At 36.2% G+C, this 19155-nt stretch overlaps 2 protein-coding genes across 7 annotated transcripts in view; both read right to left on the reverse strand.

Annotated features, from left to right (window-relative positions):
• Window positions 1-266: 266 nt before the first annotated feature.
• Window positions 267-614, reverse strand: LOC120515486 (proline-rich protein 15). The gene has a single exon (XM_039736549.1). It carries the CDS (start codon window positions 612-614, stop codon window positions 267-269), a length of 348 nt encoding a protein of 115 aa, XP_039592483.1.
• Window positions 615-13129: 12515 nt separating this feature from the next.
• Window positions 13130-19155, reverse strand: part of chn2 (chimerin 2) — a 517847-nt gene continuing 511821 nt past the window's right edge. For all 6 annotated transcript variants that reach the window (XM_039736389.1, XM_039736390.1, XM_039736388.1 and 3 more), the window contains one exon: window positions 13130-18292. In XM_039736389.1, coding sequence (XP_039592323.1) covers window positions 18121-18292 — 172 coding nt within the window. In that variant the 3' untranslated portion in view covers window positions 13130-18120. The remainder of the gene's footprint in view (window positions 18293-19155) is intronic.

A 19155-nucleotide genomic window follows, 5' to 3' on the forward strand; every position in this document is an offset into this window, starting at 1 on the left:
TTTGTTCTGAATCAGAACATTTATATCAGATTTTGCTGCAAAAAGTAGCACTAGCAAGGTAGCTACAATAACCTTATGCCTCCAGGAAAGTAAGGTGGAAAATATTGTAGACTTAAGCCAGATTTTTCTTTTTTATATTATTGGAAATAAATATTGCATTATTTCAGGCTTAATTGACTTATACATTGTAGATATATATAATTAATATCTTTACATCTTGACCTTTGAAATTCAAAATTTAGTTCACTTTCAAAAATGGAAAAATTTCAGTGCAACTCGTCATTTAATGTAGCATTCTTGTCTTCATAGAAATTTGTGCTTTCAGGTAATGGCACTCGTACCTTCCTTTTTTCTTTGAAACGTCCAGATCGAGAGATTTTCAAATTCCTTCTGGAAGTAGTCCCATTAAATGTGCTCTCTATTTTTGGATCATTAAATTCTATGTCTGTTATCATGTTGGGGTGCTGGTTCTCTTGACAGTCTGATGTTGGTGCCTTGCTTGGGACTGATTGCGGTTGCACCTGCTGCTGCTCTGTGTTCACTTCTATGTGTGATGAAGCATCCTTGGCTTTTTTTCTTGTTACTGATTTCCACCAACTACCTTTGTCTGCCATGCTGTTTAAATCGATACCTGTGTACAGCACAGTGAAATATAGTTAGTTATTTCAGTATACATGTGTACAGCACAGTGAAATATAATTGGCTATTTCAGTAGTAATTAATGTCACTCCTTTAAAATCATAAAATGAGCTGAACTTATTTTGGTGTCCTTATCACAACCCTTAGTTCTGTGTTGATAAATTGTATATTGTAAATGAATCAAAATATAGTACAAATAATCAAACACAACATGACATTTTTGAATGATACTATAATCTCAGGTGACGTATAGTATGGGTGGCATGGTGGCGCAGTGGGTAGCGCTGCTGCCTCGCAGTTAGGAGACCCAGGTTCACTTCCCGGGTCCTCCCTGTGTGGAGTTTGCATGTTCTCCCCGTGTCTGCGTGGGTTTCCTCCCACAGTCCAAAGACATGCAGGTTAGGTGCATTGCCAATTCTAAATTGTCCCGTATGTTGGCTGGGATTGGCTCCAGCGGACCCCCGTGACCCTGTTGTTAGGATATAGCAGGTTGGATAATGGATGGATGGACTTACTGTATAGTATCAGAATGTATTTATATATTTGTTTAGAACTGGAATTCATGCAGGTTGAATGAGTGGCTTAGTGTGATACAGCAAGTTGTGAACTTGCAACTTTGTGAATTAAAATCCAGTGCCTTAGCCACTACATCACACTGCCTGCAGTTTTGTAACAAATAGCAATACAGACAACCAAGATTAACAATGATCTTGACATATACTACAAAAGATTATTTAGAATATTTTTAAAGAAATTAATATATACAGTACATATAATGGATGCACAGTTTAACAAAGTCACTCTTCATCTATGTTTTATATGTATTTAAATACTTGAATAACAACGGCCTTGTGCACAACACCCACAACACCTACTGTTATACTAAATGTATTTCAAATGTGTATATGTTAGAAACAATTGTTCATTTGTAATTTTTAATATGTTATTATATTTCAGTATATGTACTCATAAAATCTGTTTTGGTTGGCATGTAGGACAGAAAAGATGCAAAAAATACTTGTTTCTAAATATATTGATATCTGTCAGTACATGATGGGAAAAGTATGTATGTAGCAAAACGTTAATCTAACACAATCGACATGTGTTTGATGACATATAACTCTGTGTCATTTCATCATGGTCCACTTTACTCTTTTTCACTGGCTTAGTTGGTAAATTGGTGGACAGTAAACAATAAGGTTCTCAGTTTAGTCGTCTCCAGTGTTTCGTTTTCTGGCCCTGAATGAGTCTTTTCTTTGGCTGTGCTCAAATTTGGGAAATATTTAAATACTTGTTCTATATACTATGTATTTTAAAATCACTTTAGATAAAAGTTTCAGATAAAAAATACATTCATCCAATATCAGACTAGCGTATTCAATTCCAAGGTTACAGGAAATGCCTGTAAATGGAAAGGTACAAAAAATTGTTTGGGAACAACTCTCTCTATTTCTTTATTTAAATAGATTCCAATACAGTAGCACAGGTGTCCTAAGTTTAATCACAGAAGGAGCGGGCCTAAGACGACAAACTGCCTTGGACAGGACACTAATTTATCATAGATCACAGTGAGATTGCCAAAGATTACATTTGCCAAAAACCTAACCTACACATCATTGCTATGAAGGTGAAAACTTGAAATAGACATCTGATTAAAGTACCTGGGCCAGGATTTAAACCCGAAATTCTGATGCTGTGAAGGAACAGTGGTAAGCAGTCTGCCATCTGTATCAAATTTCTATTTTGCTTGAATCTGAGAAAGCACTGTATATTAAGCCATATTTGTAGAGGAAATGCATTTTCAGATAGGCATGATAAAATAAATGTATTACATTAGCTGTTAATCTTTACTATATAATTTCCATGCAAGTTGTTTGAAAGGTAAAAATGTATTCTGCATGTTCAATTCATCGGTACCTGAGGATTTTTATCTTTTGAAACATTTTACTGAATTGTCACTTAAATGCAAAATAGTCACAAAAAAGCAAATGCGCAACCAAAAGAACGTCACAAGACCACTATAGGAAAAAAGGAACTTCATAAATCGAAAACTGCATTATTCTTAATAATTACAACTTAGTAGGTTCTAAATTTTATCACTGAATGCCACATCTGCCAGTATCTACTTTCTGTTTAGGTTCTCATGCTTCATTAAACTTTATCATGCGCCGTGTATGACGTTGTATTCATACAGATAATAGGCACTAGAAACAGAAATTACATAACTGTCAATAATGGACAAATGACTTAGCAAGATAAATCTTCGAGGCAGCACAAATAATAAACTGGAGCCAGAAACAACAAGGTGATATACATTTTATTTTAAATCTACCCACGTATATCACGGCAGCAAAGAGCGTGCGTTTTGCTGAACGCCAGCCAATGTGTATAACATTTATACTAACACTTTTTGTAATGAAATTAACGCATTTTGTTAAGAATGATTATAAATCAATTACGTCTGAGCATCTATCCGGCTTAACAGAAATCTTCATCCTTCTCCCAAAATGTTCATCTTTCTTTAGTCTGTGTTCATTTCCTGTATTTATAAACTGTTTCGATTTGCGTTTTTCTTTAAATCTCTCCATTGCTTCGCATACCATAATGGACAATACTATTCCTAGTGTTTTATTCCTAGGCCGTAGATATGTAAGCCTTTTTGCATATGACGGGAGATAACGTGTACAACCTTTAATACTGAATTTATTCCACATTTACATTTTGAAACCTGAAAGCGCTATTATAAGCCATCCACTTTCAAATTTAGGTCACGTCAAGTTTTTTTTATCTCAATGTTGAACAGGTGCCACAGTCTGCCTCTTAATGCTTCAATATTAGTAGCGCACAGAAACCAGTGGAAGAGCACTTTGACGTACCTGAAGCATAGTAGGACCGTCAAGGCTGAATTCTTAAAGACTGGATACACTTGTCTCAAGTTAATAATTTTTTCGTTTTAAAGCGCAGCACGTGCATTGTACTTGACACATCTTAAGTAACATTGGACTCAAATGTTTGATCGAAAGACGTTAACCAAATCGCTCACTTTTGATTTTTAGGATGAGGTGCGTTGCACCTGTTGCCTTAGTGGTCTTACCTTAGTATTCACCAGTGTTTCTCCCCCACTCCCAGCGACGTCTTAATCCAAAATATCCACACAAATCAGAAGTGAAATCTTATTAAAAGTTGTCTTTATAAGCGCCTCTTGCTTGTCTCACACTTTGGACCCGTGTCAGGTAGGTCAGATGGACGGAGTGCCGAGCTGCAGCATAGCTCTAGTAAATCCTCACGGCGAAGGTGTTCAGTCAGATTACAGCAAGTCATGCGCCTGCAGACACGTGAAACATTCCGATTAAACCTTAACACCAAGAATAAGCGAAACGAGGATTTCACTTCAGCACCTACGAGCGTGCCGTATAATTTCAAATAAAAATAAATTGGCAAAAAGTCAAGGTTATAACTAGCTTTATAGCGTCCGCCTATAGGCACTGCGTCATTGGTTAGTGGTACACCTCTGGCTACTTGTTATTGGTCGAGAGCCAGCCATAAGGCAGGTGCGAAGTCTTCTCAGGTAAGCGGAGGAAGAACGGGCGCGCGATCTGTTACTAAGCAACAGAACCCGGGGAGTTCAGAAGTGAGAATTCACTGCAGCTCCGGTGCGTGAGTGTGGCCGCCTGACTAAGGGCGACATAACAATGCCACACTCACCCCCAAGAAGCCAACCGGAAAATGTGCTTTCATGTGATTAAGGAGATCGAGCGTTTGTTTCTTTAACACAGCTTGTTGGATTCGCGGGCTAAGCATCTTCTCAGTCAGTCCCATATTGCTAGATTATTATAAACGTGTGAATAAAATCAATTTAAAGCTTTACATCAGAAAATAACATTCAAAGTGGCATCTCCCTTTGTCTTCGTCCCTCTCATTTAAGTTCTAGAATCAACCAGCAGCTACAACAATTTCAAGCTTTTTGTAATAGATTTGTAAGTCCCTTAGCCTTGTGATTGCGCCCTTTTCCAAATTAAGATATAAAGCGCTATGCTAAAGGAGGGCAGTGGAGCCGGAAAGTTCTTGACAGCTGATTTCACATTTGGTTTATTTTAGCATCAATAAAATTCACTCAAGTGATTATTTGTTTGTTTTATACCACGTTATACTGCGTTTTAACTAATATTTTTTTCTGTTTTAACAATTACAGGTTTTGTTTTGTACTGATACTTTTGCCTAAATACCAGTTAGTTGATGTCATTGTGCAACTATAGGTATGAAATCCTTGACTTGAGGAAAAAAAACCTTTTTGTTCCTATATGAAGACTCAGTTTTTAAAATAGGTTTAATGTAGCTGGATCTTACTTTTGCATTTAGCAATCATTATTTTATTCTTTACTATGGTCAGGATAAGCAGGTTTTGAAGGTGGATGAATGGATTTTCTGTAGAATAAGGAGGTTAGCAAACCATGGTTGCATACTGAATAATACATGTTATTTCAACCTAAGATCTTTTGTGGTCCAGCCAACACTACAGTCTTAACTGGCAATTCATTGCAATAATTATAAAAATATTGCCCAAATCATAATCCAATAAATAGTTATTCCATATTGTAAAGCAAATCTGAAAACGTCCTATGTGTATACTTGTTTTTTGCATGGCTTTGGACAACTTTGAATGTAGCCATGTTTTTAAGTCTGATTCATTAGCAACTTACTAAGCCAATCACAAGTTTTTTGATTGCTGCAAATGTGATGGTGCACCTTTTGACTGCAAAACAGTTTATTCAAATTCTGGTAATTTTTATGACAGCCCTTTATCATTACATTTGAGTAGACACTCAGACAAATGCAGCTGGGGACATGCAACCAGCAATACTTGAAATGGTGCTTAACTCTTAATCTTTTCTGTACCTCTTTCTTGAATGTCAGCCATGGCCTCAACCCTAAATTCCTGTCAGTATGAATAGAAATGTAATTTTGTATACCCCTTTTCACATTCAATAGGAATAGGACTTGGAGTGGTAAACACTTTTCATGCATGCAGTACAACAGAAACAAAGATCGCAAGTATTTATATATATATATATTATATTTAAAAAAAAAACCTTGGGACGAGACAAGACGTGAACTTCTCAGAAAGACACTTTCACATCCCGCGAGACTAGACTTTGTGCCAAGAGATTTAACCAGGCCTGGGGCCGGAAAAAGACAAAGAGTAGATGACAAAGTAGAACGTCGCAAAGAATTCAAAACCATTGGTGTGATACACATACAGATCAGGTTAGAGATAATGGAAGTAGGAAAATTCAAAAGTCTCAAAAAAATGATAATAAAGATTGCATTAGCACAAACAAACAAAAACTATTACTCAATGAAATAACGAAACAGCGAAATGAGATCGCATAGTGTTTGAGGATCTCTGGGGGAGAAGAGAGACAAGGCACTGAGACAAAAGGACAGCTGCTGTACAGGCTTTTAAATGAGATGCAAATCATGCGGCACGGCAGCAGCAGCAAGCAAGCAGCTGATTGAGCAAAGAGGAGGTAAAAAAAAAACCTATTTGTTTCCCATTGCATCACCGTTTAAGAGGGGTTTCAGAGGAGTGACCGGGTCTCCTTGGGGTGCGTTCAGCGCCCCTCTTCATAACAGCGCATAGCGCAGGTGGGTTAGCGAAATTTTATCAAAATCTAAACTCTAGTTAGGATTGGAAAAAGACTGTCAAACTTGGATATGCATGAATATGGTAAGGATATGATTCTTGAAACCTATCAATACAATTGTGGTTTGGACTAATTATCTGTATATCTAACAATACGACCTCAAAGGATAAAAAAAATCACCTTAGGATTTAAGTGAAGTTTGAAGATCAGTCCACAGCGAACCGTGTGTAGATAAATATTAAACTATCACACGAGGCGGCGACTAACAGGTCTGTATTTCTCACCCAAGTTTAAGTGAGTAAACAGAGATCAGAGTTTTTGTTATAAAGGATCAGATAAGGAATATAATGGTTTATTTTAAGTAAACTAATAATGTAATTACTAGATGCAAAGCTAGACTTTAATATCTGTGGATATTATTTCTGTCTATGATGTTACATTATATAAAAATAGCAGACCCCTGTAGTTAGGATATAGCAGGTTGGATAATGGATGGATGGATGGATGTTTAGTATTTTTTTGTTGATAAGTAGAAGGCAAACTTCACAAAGAATTTTAAAAGGCTGTTTTCTGCCCAGGTTTACTGAACACAAAGGACAAGATTTTCCTCTCGTAGAGAACAAGCGACAGACAAGAGGAGAATGTGAAAGTTTGAACAGCTGAGCTTGTGAGTCCCAAGCAGGTTTGAGCTCTTCTTGTTTACTTACCTTTTTTAGCCTCTTCATGTTTATAATAAAAATCCTTATTTTTATAATTTGTGGTCTAATCCATATTCATTTAAAATTGATTTATGAATTTTTGGTTTTATTTTCAAGTGATCATTTTGTCACCTGTAGTCATTTTTAGTTTCCATATCAGAATACAGTTCCTGATAATCCAGGACTGAAGTAGTTAAATCAAACAATCACAGTGCTGGTAAAACTCTGCCACTTGCATTTGACATCAATGTACTTTGACAATGCTTTCTGTGTAACAGTTGGGCTAAGTTGGCTTTGACATGAATTAGATTGCGCTTTTTACTGTAACTTGTTCACGTGTATATTGTAATCTGTTTTGTTTTTGTTTTCATCAATAAGCAGAGCAGGTTTATTAGTGAGAGTCATGCAGCAGAATACTGTAGTGCCAAAGACATTGATAAGCTGTTACTTAAACACTTTTAGTTGAGATGGTCCTACAGTATAAGAAGGACACCAATCTTACAAGCGTAACAAAGTGAGATTTATAAAAAAAATTTTCGTCCTTGTGCTGGCCGGTGCTATTTTTTCATTGACTTAAGTGTATCTTTTAGATCTACTGTATATACAATAAAAAGCAAGAAACAAGAACTCCGTGTCAGACAAATGAAAGCTTAAAACAGTGAGGCAGTCAGGTAGTCAATTAAAGTCTCCTGACTTGATGCAGTTCGACTATCACATCCTTTCTGCTGGCCTTATCTGAGTAACACTGTTAATTTCCAAGTGCTGGCCAAAGTATCAGCCCGAAGTGATGTAAACCTTAAATATTAAAGAAACAAGTAGTCCAATAGAACTCTCCCATCCATAGTATGTAAATGAAAAACATTTTAATGAGTGATGTAAACAGACACGTAATACTTGAGCATTCTCTGTCCACTCCTAAAACACCTAGGAAGTCATTTGTTGTTATTTAATGTTGCTAAGATGCTGCAAGTGCTGTAAACTTAAACACAGCTCAATTCATTAAAAAGCTGGGATTAAAGTATATGTGAATTATTTTTGACAGACATCTTCATCTTCTAGCTGGGACAGTGGTGCCATTTGTACCTCTTCCATTCATTAATACACGAACCTGCCATTGTCTGTTTGAACGTTATGTGCTATCAAATGACTTTGAGGATTTGACGTATTTTGGACTCCTCACAAAAGATGTTTTAGGCTTATTCTTGATGCCAAAATGGCCTGTAATTGTGTGTGGATATACCTTGAGGATTTGCTGCCATGAACTGGCTTTCCAAGGAATTTTCTTCTGGTATGTAGAAAGTTATATAAAAACAGAACATTTTGCCCAAATTACTTAGTAAGAACAGTATGGAAGATTAGGGGATGAAAGCAAAGTTGAGTAGTCATGATGGCTAGAAGTGGCTCTGTATTTGCATATGGCCCCAGAAAAGGAGCACAATGACTAGGAAGACAAAAAATAGGAAAACTGTATAAAAGATTTATGATGCAAAAGGATATGTTTAATTAGGTAGTTAATATTACATGAGGATAGCTATAAAAGGCAGCACTGCATTGACAAGGGGGCAGCACTGCTGCAGTGATAGAGCTGCTGCTGCTGTTTGCAACAATGAGACTGGGGGTCACATCCCATGTGCTAACTGCTTTGAGTTTGGATGCTCTGCCCATCTCCGTGTGGGCTTCCTCCCGCATTACAAGGACACACAGGCTAGCTGGACTGGCGATGTTAAATAGGCCCTAATGTGTGTTCTCTACCATGACGTCTAGGTATTGTCCCTACCATGGAAAATGGATGGAAATATTAAAAGGACTGTATTCCTCAAATGCAAAGATATGCAAGGAACTTTTCTATCAAGATCAAATAGATTATTTCTGGATTACACTGAAAATTTTAAAAGAAAAATAACAGGAAACATTAATCTATTTTCTAGATTCCTTTAGTCTCTAGCTGAGCAGCACTGGACAGGAAGAAGAAACCAACCCTGCATAAAATGCCAGTCTAAGTCAAGTCATACTTGTGCATGCTATTTAGAGTCACCAAATAAACACAGGAACAATGTACAAACTCCTTTCACACAGTGACAGGGCCACCATGCTGCTGAGTCCATCATAACCATCCATCCATCCATTATCCAACCCGCTGAATCCGAACACAGGGTCACGGGGGTCTGCTGGAGCCAATCCCAGCCAACACAGGGCACAAGGCAGGAACTAATCCCAGGCAGGGTGGCAACCCACTGCAGGACACCATCATAACCGAATATCAAAATATTCTACATTAGTATGGAGGCAGCTAAAAGCAGGGCCAGGATGTCTGCTGGATTTGGCTTAGTGAAATTAATGGTCCAACAAACATACAGTATGCTGGAGGATATACATATATTTAGTTTTTTTTATTCACATTAAATAGTAAATGTTTTGAACTATCTCATTTGTTATCTTCAGCGGTCTCTTAATGGAAGTAACTAGAAAGTCTAGTCATTTTAACCATTAACTAGGCCAGGCTTTCTCTCCACCGTTTACTGTGGATTTCTGCCTGATCTCCACTATAAAATCTGACAGCCTAGCCATGACATGAAGTTAAGAAAGATTCTCAAAAGGAGGTAAGTGTAGTCAAAAGAAAAACTGGATGGAAAAAGAAAAAAGGAGACTAAGCAAACCACTTAGGAGAAGTGAAATCCTGTCAGAAAACCATAAATCCTGCTGCTTAAATATTAATACAGTTTGGTTCAAAGGTTTCCGCAAGGGCTTCTGTTTATCAGTACTTTTATTTTTAATGACAAACATTTCAAAATGTCACATTAACGTCTGTTTCCTATGAATCCTTGATGTGGATATTGGTTGTAAAGTACTAAAATGATTACATTACTTGGAATCCAAATCTGGATGACGCTGTCAAATCAGAATGATCATTTAATCTGTTTGCGGATAAGAGCAAATACAAATCCGCCCATAATTCAACAGTCCAGTTCAAAAACTGCAGTCTGACTCGATTCAGTCCTGCAATCGTAATTGAATTTTAGTTGCACAAAAGATAGGCAAGAAAAAGAAATACAGTAATAACATACATGTGAAAATATACTAACACTGGTTCTTCATTGGTTTTTTATTTAACTTGCCACTTGTTCCCATTTGGATACCACTAAGGTTTTTGCTGCTGTCTCATAACGTCAGATTGTCAGTTCAGATGTCACCCAGCCACTGTTTGTGGAGTTTTTGTACATTCTGTCTTTATCTGCATGTTTTTTTTCCCAGTACTTTGGTTTTTGTATCACAGAATTGTGTTTATTAAGTTGCCTGACAATCCTAAATTGGCCTGCTGTATGTGAGCTCTGTGATGGACGGCATAATGTCTATAAAGAGTCATTTCCTGCCTTATGCCTAATGCTGCCATGATACTTACCACCGTTCCATGAGACTCAACTGGATAAGTGGACTTAGAAAATGGACGGATGAACTTGCAGTCATTACAATAAATCAGCTTAATGCTGTAATAAGTATTTTTATCAAAAGCAAGAAAGATGGTTATTGTACTTAATGTTTCCACTTTTCATACCATTTTAATTAAAACTAAAAACAAATGTCGAGATCGAGTGGTTCTTTTAAGTTCCAAGCAAAAGTACGGGACGGTCCAGATCGGCACCGTGCTCCATGCCACATTCAGGAGCCTCTTGAACCCGAAACCATCGATAGTCATAGACTGAGACAAGCCAGACAAATGAGGACACACGCTTACAGCAAGGGGTAGGAGCAAAAATGACAAGTGCTTTTATTAAAAAAAGTGCAGTGCTCTGTCCATAATAAATAAATAATCCAATAAAATCTGAAGTGATTGTATAGGTTAAAAAAAATCCAAATAAATATCCATAAAATCGAGGTTAAAAATGCTATGGCAGGAGGCAATTCTTAAACGTTTAGTTCCAGGTGCGTCTTTTCGAAAACCGATGTCTCCTCCTCAGCAAGATCCCGTGCTGGATAAGCTGAGCAGACGTCAGTACAGAGTTTTTAAAAATTGCCTCCTGCTGTAGGATTTTTTACCTTGATTTTATGGATATTTATGTGGATTATTTTTAACTTCCACAGTTTGCACAATTTTAGGGATTATTTATTTATAGAAGATTTGAATCACTGCACTTTAACTAGGACGCTGTTTTTGGAATAATTCTTTTAAATAAAAGCACTTGGCACTTATGCTCCTACCCTTTGGTGCCTGTGTGTGTCCTCATTTGCCCAGCTCATCTCAGTTATGATCATTGACATTGGTGGGTTCAAAAGCCTCTTGAAGGGACATGGAAACATGGAGCCAATCTGCACCGTCACAAGGTGTGACAGGGAAAATAAGCAATATGCTAGATGAACTAAAGATGGATCTTCTGAAACTGTCTAGCAGTAGAAAAAGATTTGTGGTTAATTATTACTTTGTTCCAAGATTAGAGTCCAACATGCGAGTCAGTCAGAGTGCAGTGTGAGTCCTGCCGCTGCACAAGAAAAACAATGGATGTGATGTTGATTGGCTTTTATTTGACAATGTATCTGAGTTTTCACTCAGTGACACTGCACCGTCTGCCCACGCTCACTTTCACCCTGTCAATCTGTCATGTATGTCCTCATTTCTTTTGCTCAGATCTTCTGCAATATTAGCTTAGTATAACTGCAGGCTCCAAGAAGAGCAAAGTTTGCTTGCATCTTTAAAAAAGAGTGAACCCGTGAGAGCGCGATGGAGAAGGGATACCTGCTTAGTTAGCATTTAGTCTGACTGCCACGCATTCAAATCACCAAGCTGCAAGATACAGTATATTGAAGTATTTCAATCAAAAAATTCAACTTCCATTTATTGATCCTCACAATCAGGATACATATTTGAATGTTAAATGCTAAGACTTGTAACGTTTGAGCCTGGCAAATATGAGTGATTGGTACCTGTAAATAAATGTATACTGCACTAAATAAAGTCATGGCACATGCTATCAAGTTACTGTCATTACATATAAAGGAGAAAAAAAATACTTTTCTCATTTTTTAGAATTATTTCTATAACAGTAAAACCATCTGCAATTATATCATAAAAGAAATACAAACACCATGTTTTGCTTCTAGTAAATACTGCTATTATTTAAGTTGATGCTTCATGTTATCATAAACAGTCCACTGCTTGCAAGGACCTACCCTTTCTGTTGCATCTGTGCAGCACTGGGTCACTTTTCATTTAGTCTGTGCTCTGAATTTGAATTTTGACATCTCATCTAATCTTCATTACCATGTTTTTGTGGCTGTAAAAAACAATCTTCCCTTTCTGTCACTACATTCATGATTTTGACTTGGACGTGCGGCCTACATGCTCCAGAGCTGGTTAAAGCTTTGCTGCTGGGCACCTTGCGCTCCTTTGTAGGGGACCTCATAGCAAGCCTACTGACCTACTAAAAAGAAAGAGCTTGTTTCACATTTGCCTCCAAGCCTTGGAGTGAAGTTCACCTGTGACCTAACCCTAAAGAAGCTGGTAAAAAGTCATCATTTTGTTGGCATCAGGTGTTTTACTTATTGTAAGATCGACATAAGTGGGACATAACTGGACAGACCAAAACTTTTTCAATTATTATTTATAGCAATATATAATAAAATTGTTGGCTGGTACTCTTTTGTATGATCGATTGTTTGATCAGAGCAGTGCACATTTTGTCTGCCAGCATGTCAGGTGTAAATGACTTTGGAACAACATATACTACTGTACTGTATAGGGTGCTTATTAAATCCTTACCCCATTCCCAACTGTGGCTTAAGGTACCCCTCACCAGTCTACACAGGTTCATAAAGGGTAGCCTAATGCATTTTAGTTTATTATGTAGTAGCAGTATCAGCAGCAGTAGCTGTAGTGTGATTGTCACATACACAGAGTACAGTACAGTGAAATTCTTACTGGCATGCCTAACTAACACATAACTCACCACCATGACAGACAAAACAAAATGTATACAAATACAGGAGTTCACCTTATAAATCAGAATCATTATTTGTTATGCCAGTATTTATAAAATCCCTTACATATTGGTAGTCAGGTAGCAATACAGCTGTGCAAAGCTGAACAATTTAATGCTAAGAAGTGACAACTGCTGCTTAGGTTTTGACTTTGCACCTGTCACTCCCTTTATTGACTGTTTGAGTGTAAATGGCAACACTGGGATTTCACTGGGTTGCTGGCAGGTGGGCCTTCTGCAATTCTTTCTTAAAACAATGTGCATATGTATTCTACTGTATAAAAATGCTGATTTACAGTTGAGTTTGGTTTGGAAAGACATAATTGTATGGTACAATAGCATTTTGCACACTGACATGTAAGTTAAACATCAGTACAGAAAACCACTCCTCAGTGTGTCAACGTTACAACTGAAATAAAGGAAAATTAAGAATGGAGCTTTATAGTGGGCTAAAGATGGGCTCTGCTCAATAATGGACACTTAGACATCGGCATTGTCACTTTGAAATCTGAGCATTTTCACCACCCATTTTAAAATATGTATTAGACTTTTAATAATACACAATGGTTCAGTACAGTTATAGTATTTTCTAATTTAAGATGTTTAATGCTTTGATTTTGTTCAGTGCTATTTATTGAACTTGTTTCTGGGCTCTCATACTTATGTTGTACCCTTTTGTTTATCTGTGAAGCATTTTGAGTGTATACGAAGCTGCATAAATAAAATATGTCATTAGTGTTATTATTTACCTAGTTAAAATCTCAGGTCTTCACAGTCTTAATACCAAATCTATTAGATTTTACATTGAGTACACAATAACAAACTGTTCTGTGCATTCTAGATCACTAACTGACTAAGTGCGTGCGGCACACATTACGAAGTGACCCGTTTTATAACACCTCTGCATGTGGAACATACTGTAGTTCCAAAGTTCTCTGTGCTTATAACAGAATTACTTCTAACAATGTCCAACTGGCGCACTTGTAGATGCATTGCTGTGCACAAGGCCATCCAGTAAGGAAGCTGTGGGTTTTGAGGTAGCAAATCTGTAGGATACTTTTGAATGACAATGCATACCTGTTAACAATAATGACACACTGTCAGGAATATGGATATAAATTTGAAAAGAGTAGTCAAGGGTCATTTGGAGTGTCTGGCTCTAAAATGATTTGGATACTGCCTTGTGCCTTCATTGTTTTGAAGTGCACTATATACAGTAGTTTGTAGTATGCTAACATAAAAATAATAATCTCTGCAAAACTGAAACTCAGAACTAAAAAGCATGATATTCTGCGAACATCTTCCATATAATATTTGTATCTATTTGCATGCAATACGATATGACAAGTAACAGCACCTCACACAGAACCTTTCATTTCAGGCTCAGTGCCAATACATTATAGAAACTGGGCTTCCTGCCTGAGATCTTCAAATAGGATTTCAAAAATGTCACAAAGACAGGTTTTAATATTGTTGTGGGAGTCTACCATCAAAAGAAAGTTTCACACTGTATCTGCTTTCCTTTTCTTATCATGAGTGCAAATCTCTGACCTGCTGTAGCAGAGTGCACACCTTGTGTCTAAGGGTAAGAGAGAAGGATGATTAACCCTGAACAGGCCAGAGGGTTTCCGTTTTGTGATCACTTACTGAGTTTAATTTTTGAAAACAAGCATAGTTATATGATAAACTACATGATGTTACAATTCATTTAGTTTACGACAGACTCGCAAGGGTTTGTGTTTTATCCTTTTCTGTGTTAAAAGGTGATAAAGTTTGATCATGCAGCAGAATCCGTTTTTGATGAGTTAAATGAAATTTAAAATATTCCGTATTTCACCCAACTAGAAGAAGAATGTTACTGTACATACCGTACTGTGCGGAGAACATAACAAAAAGTTGCTGTATTCCTTTAAAATGCTCTTGCGTACTATATGCATTGCTATAGCTCCTTTTTATTAAAGTGGCATTAACACATAGCCTGGCAGATGTACATTCATGTTTACTATTATGTCTTTACATTTTCCTTTTTTTCGGTGAAACCAATTACTAAAATGACTTGCATTTTTCCTGCTGCATACGCCTTGTTTAGCTTCATGGGTGGTGCAACTCCATTTCAGTGCTGCTCTTCTTGAATACATGCCAGGTCTTCCATCTCCTATTGTACTTTTCTTTAACGTGCCTTACATTTCTCACGCTTACTGTAAAAGACCCCTGACGAGATCTTAATGCAGCCCAGTTGAAAACCCCAAGGCCCGGCTGAAGTATTACACCATCTCACATGATTTGGAAATAACCGAGATTATTATATCTACACATTTGTTTTTTTTCTGATTTGTTAAATCACAAACTTAATCCCAAATTCATTCACAAAAATAATTATAACAAAGTTAAAAAAAAAAGTTTTCTTTTTTTTTAAAGAAAAAGACAACTGAATAAAAATGAAAAACTGAACCTTAAATTACAAGGACCTTATGTAGCTTTTTTAACTGCATTTATACATTTTTTGCAAAAATTAATACATTAAGTCATTTGACATTTCAAACTATATCACATGTTTAAAAAGTAAGCAAATGAATTACATTTTAATTAAATAGTCTTCCATTTTCCAAATAAAGTAAGTCATATTCATAACCCACCAATGGCTATAAGGTATTTGCCATTATTCATTTAAGAACAGTTACTCATTTGCTATGTACAGAACCTTTATCAAAAATGAGATTTTAAATAAACAATTCAGAATTACTATGCAATGTACATAGTTAGAAAGCAAATACATTTTCTATTCACTGGTGTCTCTAGTACCATTTTTATATTATTATACAAAGGTAAAGTGAGAATGCTACTTCAAAAAGAGATTTTTGGTAATAATACCCTTCTTTCATTTCTGAAATGATATGTATAAAATAAAATAGGAAGGATATTTCAATAATAAATATTTACATAAATGAAACTATTTCAAGATTTTGTTCCCAAAATACTTTTATAAATACAGAAACAAGACATCTGAACCATTCAACTTGTTTTACAAGCAGAGTAAATACAATCTTAAGGAAAAAATGGAAAAGTGCTAAATATTCTTTAGGGGACCTATTTTTGATTGTCCTTGTATCTTTAATTGTTAATAAATTGGAAACAGATTTTCATGTTTTTGTTCACAGTTTACTTATCTGTCTTCTCAAACTAACAAATAAGCCACCCAGTTGTTTAAAAATTCACTACGTTTTCACTGTAAGCACAAATGGGAAATGTGATGAAATGAGTTCTACTTGTTTTTGTGTTTGTATAAGCAGACTCCAACTTTGATAAAACAATGCGTTTTCTTAATATTTTAGTTTTTATAAAAACTGACTTTAAGATTAAAGTAGAAACAATGTGCACATTCAGTATTTGTTAAAAAGTATCAAACTCTCTGAAGCTGGATGGCCTGGTCCTACTGCTACTCCTCAGGTCCAGGAGCCTAGTCTCAGTTCTGGCGCGTTTACTTGTCTCTGGCTGTTTCAATGGCTTCTTCTCCCCATGTTAGCTGTAGTGGTGACGGTCATGTTTCTCAGTGTAAACGTGTGCTTCAGTGAACTCCAGTAGTAGACTAATGTCCTGTCGTGTGTTTGTTTCACACTTGCTGCTGGAATATGCGGCACTTCTCTGAAGCCCTGTAACAGGACAGGCAAACTCAGAGAGAGAATGGAGTCAAATTATTCAAAGTTAAGACTCAGTAGGTTGTTCTTAAATTTACAGCATGTGTAATGAGAAGGATAAAGTATAGATTAAAAGCAATGTTATTTAGACAATGCTACACTAAAATGCAACATGCATCTTCCAGCAAACTACTGGGCCATGTATTTTATTTAAAACTGCACCATTAATGTATTCACAGCACAAGTGCTTTGGGCGTGGAACTGAAAAGTGATCATAAAAATTGCACTTTTAAATGACAGCTTTAGGTAACACCTACAGATTAAAGACAGATATTTATTTGCAGTAGGTTGAGTATTAATATCAAAGGATAAGATGCAAAAGCTGGTTCTTGAAAGGTGTAGTTACTATTGTTATTTTGTATTTTTAAATTCTTATTAGCACAGTAATAATACAGGATTAACACTGTAAAACAAATTTACTGTCAAAGGGCTACAATTACTAATTTTGCATGTGTTATTCCTGCTATTAGCAATAATATCTTTTTTTTAATTATTTGCATTTTATTTTTTTGATTTGATATACTTTGTTCATCCCTGAAATTGTCCTTTCGCATTAAATTTTAGGGGTCAGAGTGCAAGGTCAGCCATTGTGCAGCACCCCTGGTTTAGGCCCTTGCTGAAGAGCCCAGCAGAGTAGGATTCCTTCTGGCAGTAACAGGATTTGAACTGGCAGCCTTTCAGATACCAGCACAGATCCTTAGCCACAGTGCCAGCACTCTTTACCTAATAATAGCTTTGTTCATTATTCCCGTTTTCAGACACAGATTCAATTTCTTTGTACCTCAAGTATCCACACTGTTCTTTAGACAGTACAGAATAAATATGTTTCTATATTTAGTGACTGAAAGAATAAAACGGGCCACTTTGGAATTTAAGGAAACTGGCAAAATCCGTCAGGCTTCTATAGTAACTATAAAAAGTACAAATAATATATAATTTTAATATGGATATGTTATGTTAAAGGTAATCTTCACTACTGATGAAAAACTTTATCTAGTTAATTATCTTGGTCAACCTGCAGCAAGACTAGCTTTATGACTAACATTGTCGTATTGTTACTCTATGTAACTTTTTTCTTAAACATTAATTTATAATATACAATGATTTACATTCAGCATAATAACATGCATATAAATATTTGCACAGCTCTGTAGCCAGATGAACAAAAGAGCAAATCTGTTCTGACTACAAAACAAACGCAGTGCACCTTTAAAGGTCCCGTAGAGACAGAGTCAAACAAATTATATTTTAAAATTCACTTAAAAGACTGAGTGGCTTTTAAAGATACAGGACAAGCAGCATTTTTGGCCCATACCTCATCAGGAGTATGTCTATAAGACAGAGAAATAACATTGATATACATCTGCAGAAGTGCAGAATATAAGTAAGTCTCAAGGGCAGGCCTTCACAAGAAATATTACAGTACCAGTGTCTTCTTAGATGTTATAATGGAAAAGGGAAATGTCTAATTTATTTAAAACAATACGTCTTCATTTTCAATTAAAAGCTGCACAATTAACTTCTGATATCGCATATCATTTAAAGTGGTTAGAGTGTTTTGGTCTGGAGGTCTCATTAATGTAGGTCCAAACACAATTCCAAGATTTTCAGCATTCATAAAATTGTCCTTTTCATTTGTGGTTACTCTGAAACACAGCAAAATTGACAGTTAGGAAAATCAAATTGAAAAAAAAATAACTAAAAGCTAAAAGTATGCTGTAACCGTACAATATGAAAGCGTCATTAAGAATTACACTGTGATTGTTTATTAGATACTTTTTAAACCGTTTACCTAATTTCGTACAAATGGGAAGTCAAGCAATATGTGTCCATATAAACACAGGGAACTCCAGTCTCTGTATTACATCTTACATGAAGAAGGAGCCTGAGTTACCTCGAAAGCTTGCATATTGTAATCTTTTTACTCAGCCAATAAAAGGAGTCACTTTGCTTCCATAATGGCTAACACACTGTAATTGTATATACCTAAAAGAACACAACAATTTTTACAAACAACAAAATTCAGCTAATTTGTCTCAAGTTCTCTTTTAACTTGTCTCTAAGAGCTACCTGGATAACTAGTCATGAATCAAAGAGGCACTTCTAAGCTATTGTTTTTCTTTTTATTAAATTAAGATATTTCTATAAGCATTGGTAACAGCATTATGATTGCTTGTGATTGTTTAGAGCTTTCCATTCAAACGCAGCGCCACCCCAGTTGCTGTCTGCGTGGAGTTTTCATATTATCTCCTTGTCTCTGTGTGTATTTTTTCCTTTGTACTATGATTTTCATTCCATACGTCAAAAATATAAAGATTACAGCTAGAGAAAGTCTGTATGTGAGGGTGCATTGCAGTAAATTGGCGTCTCATCCAGGGATGGTTGCTTCCTTGCACTTAATTCTGGAAGGGCAGGTATTGACTTTCCACAGCCATATAGTATAATCAGATTGTGAAAATGGATGAATTAACAGGCCTGTGTTGAGTGAAACAATGGTTATCTCTGCTCA

This window comes from Polypterus senegalus, chromosome 15 (assembly GCF_016835505.1).
Source record: "Polypterus senegalus isolate Bchr_013 chromosome 15, ASM1683550v1, whole genome shotgun sequence".
NCBI lineage: Eukaryota > Metazoa > Chordata > Cladistia > Polypteriformes > Polypteridae > Polypterus > Polypterus senegalus.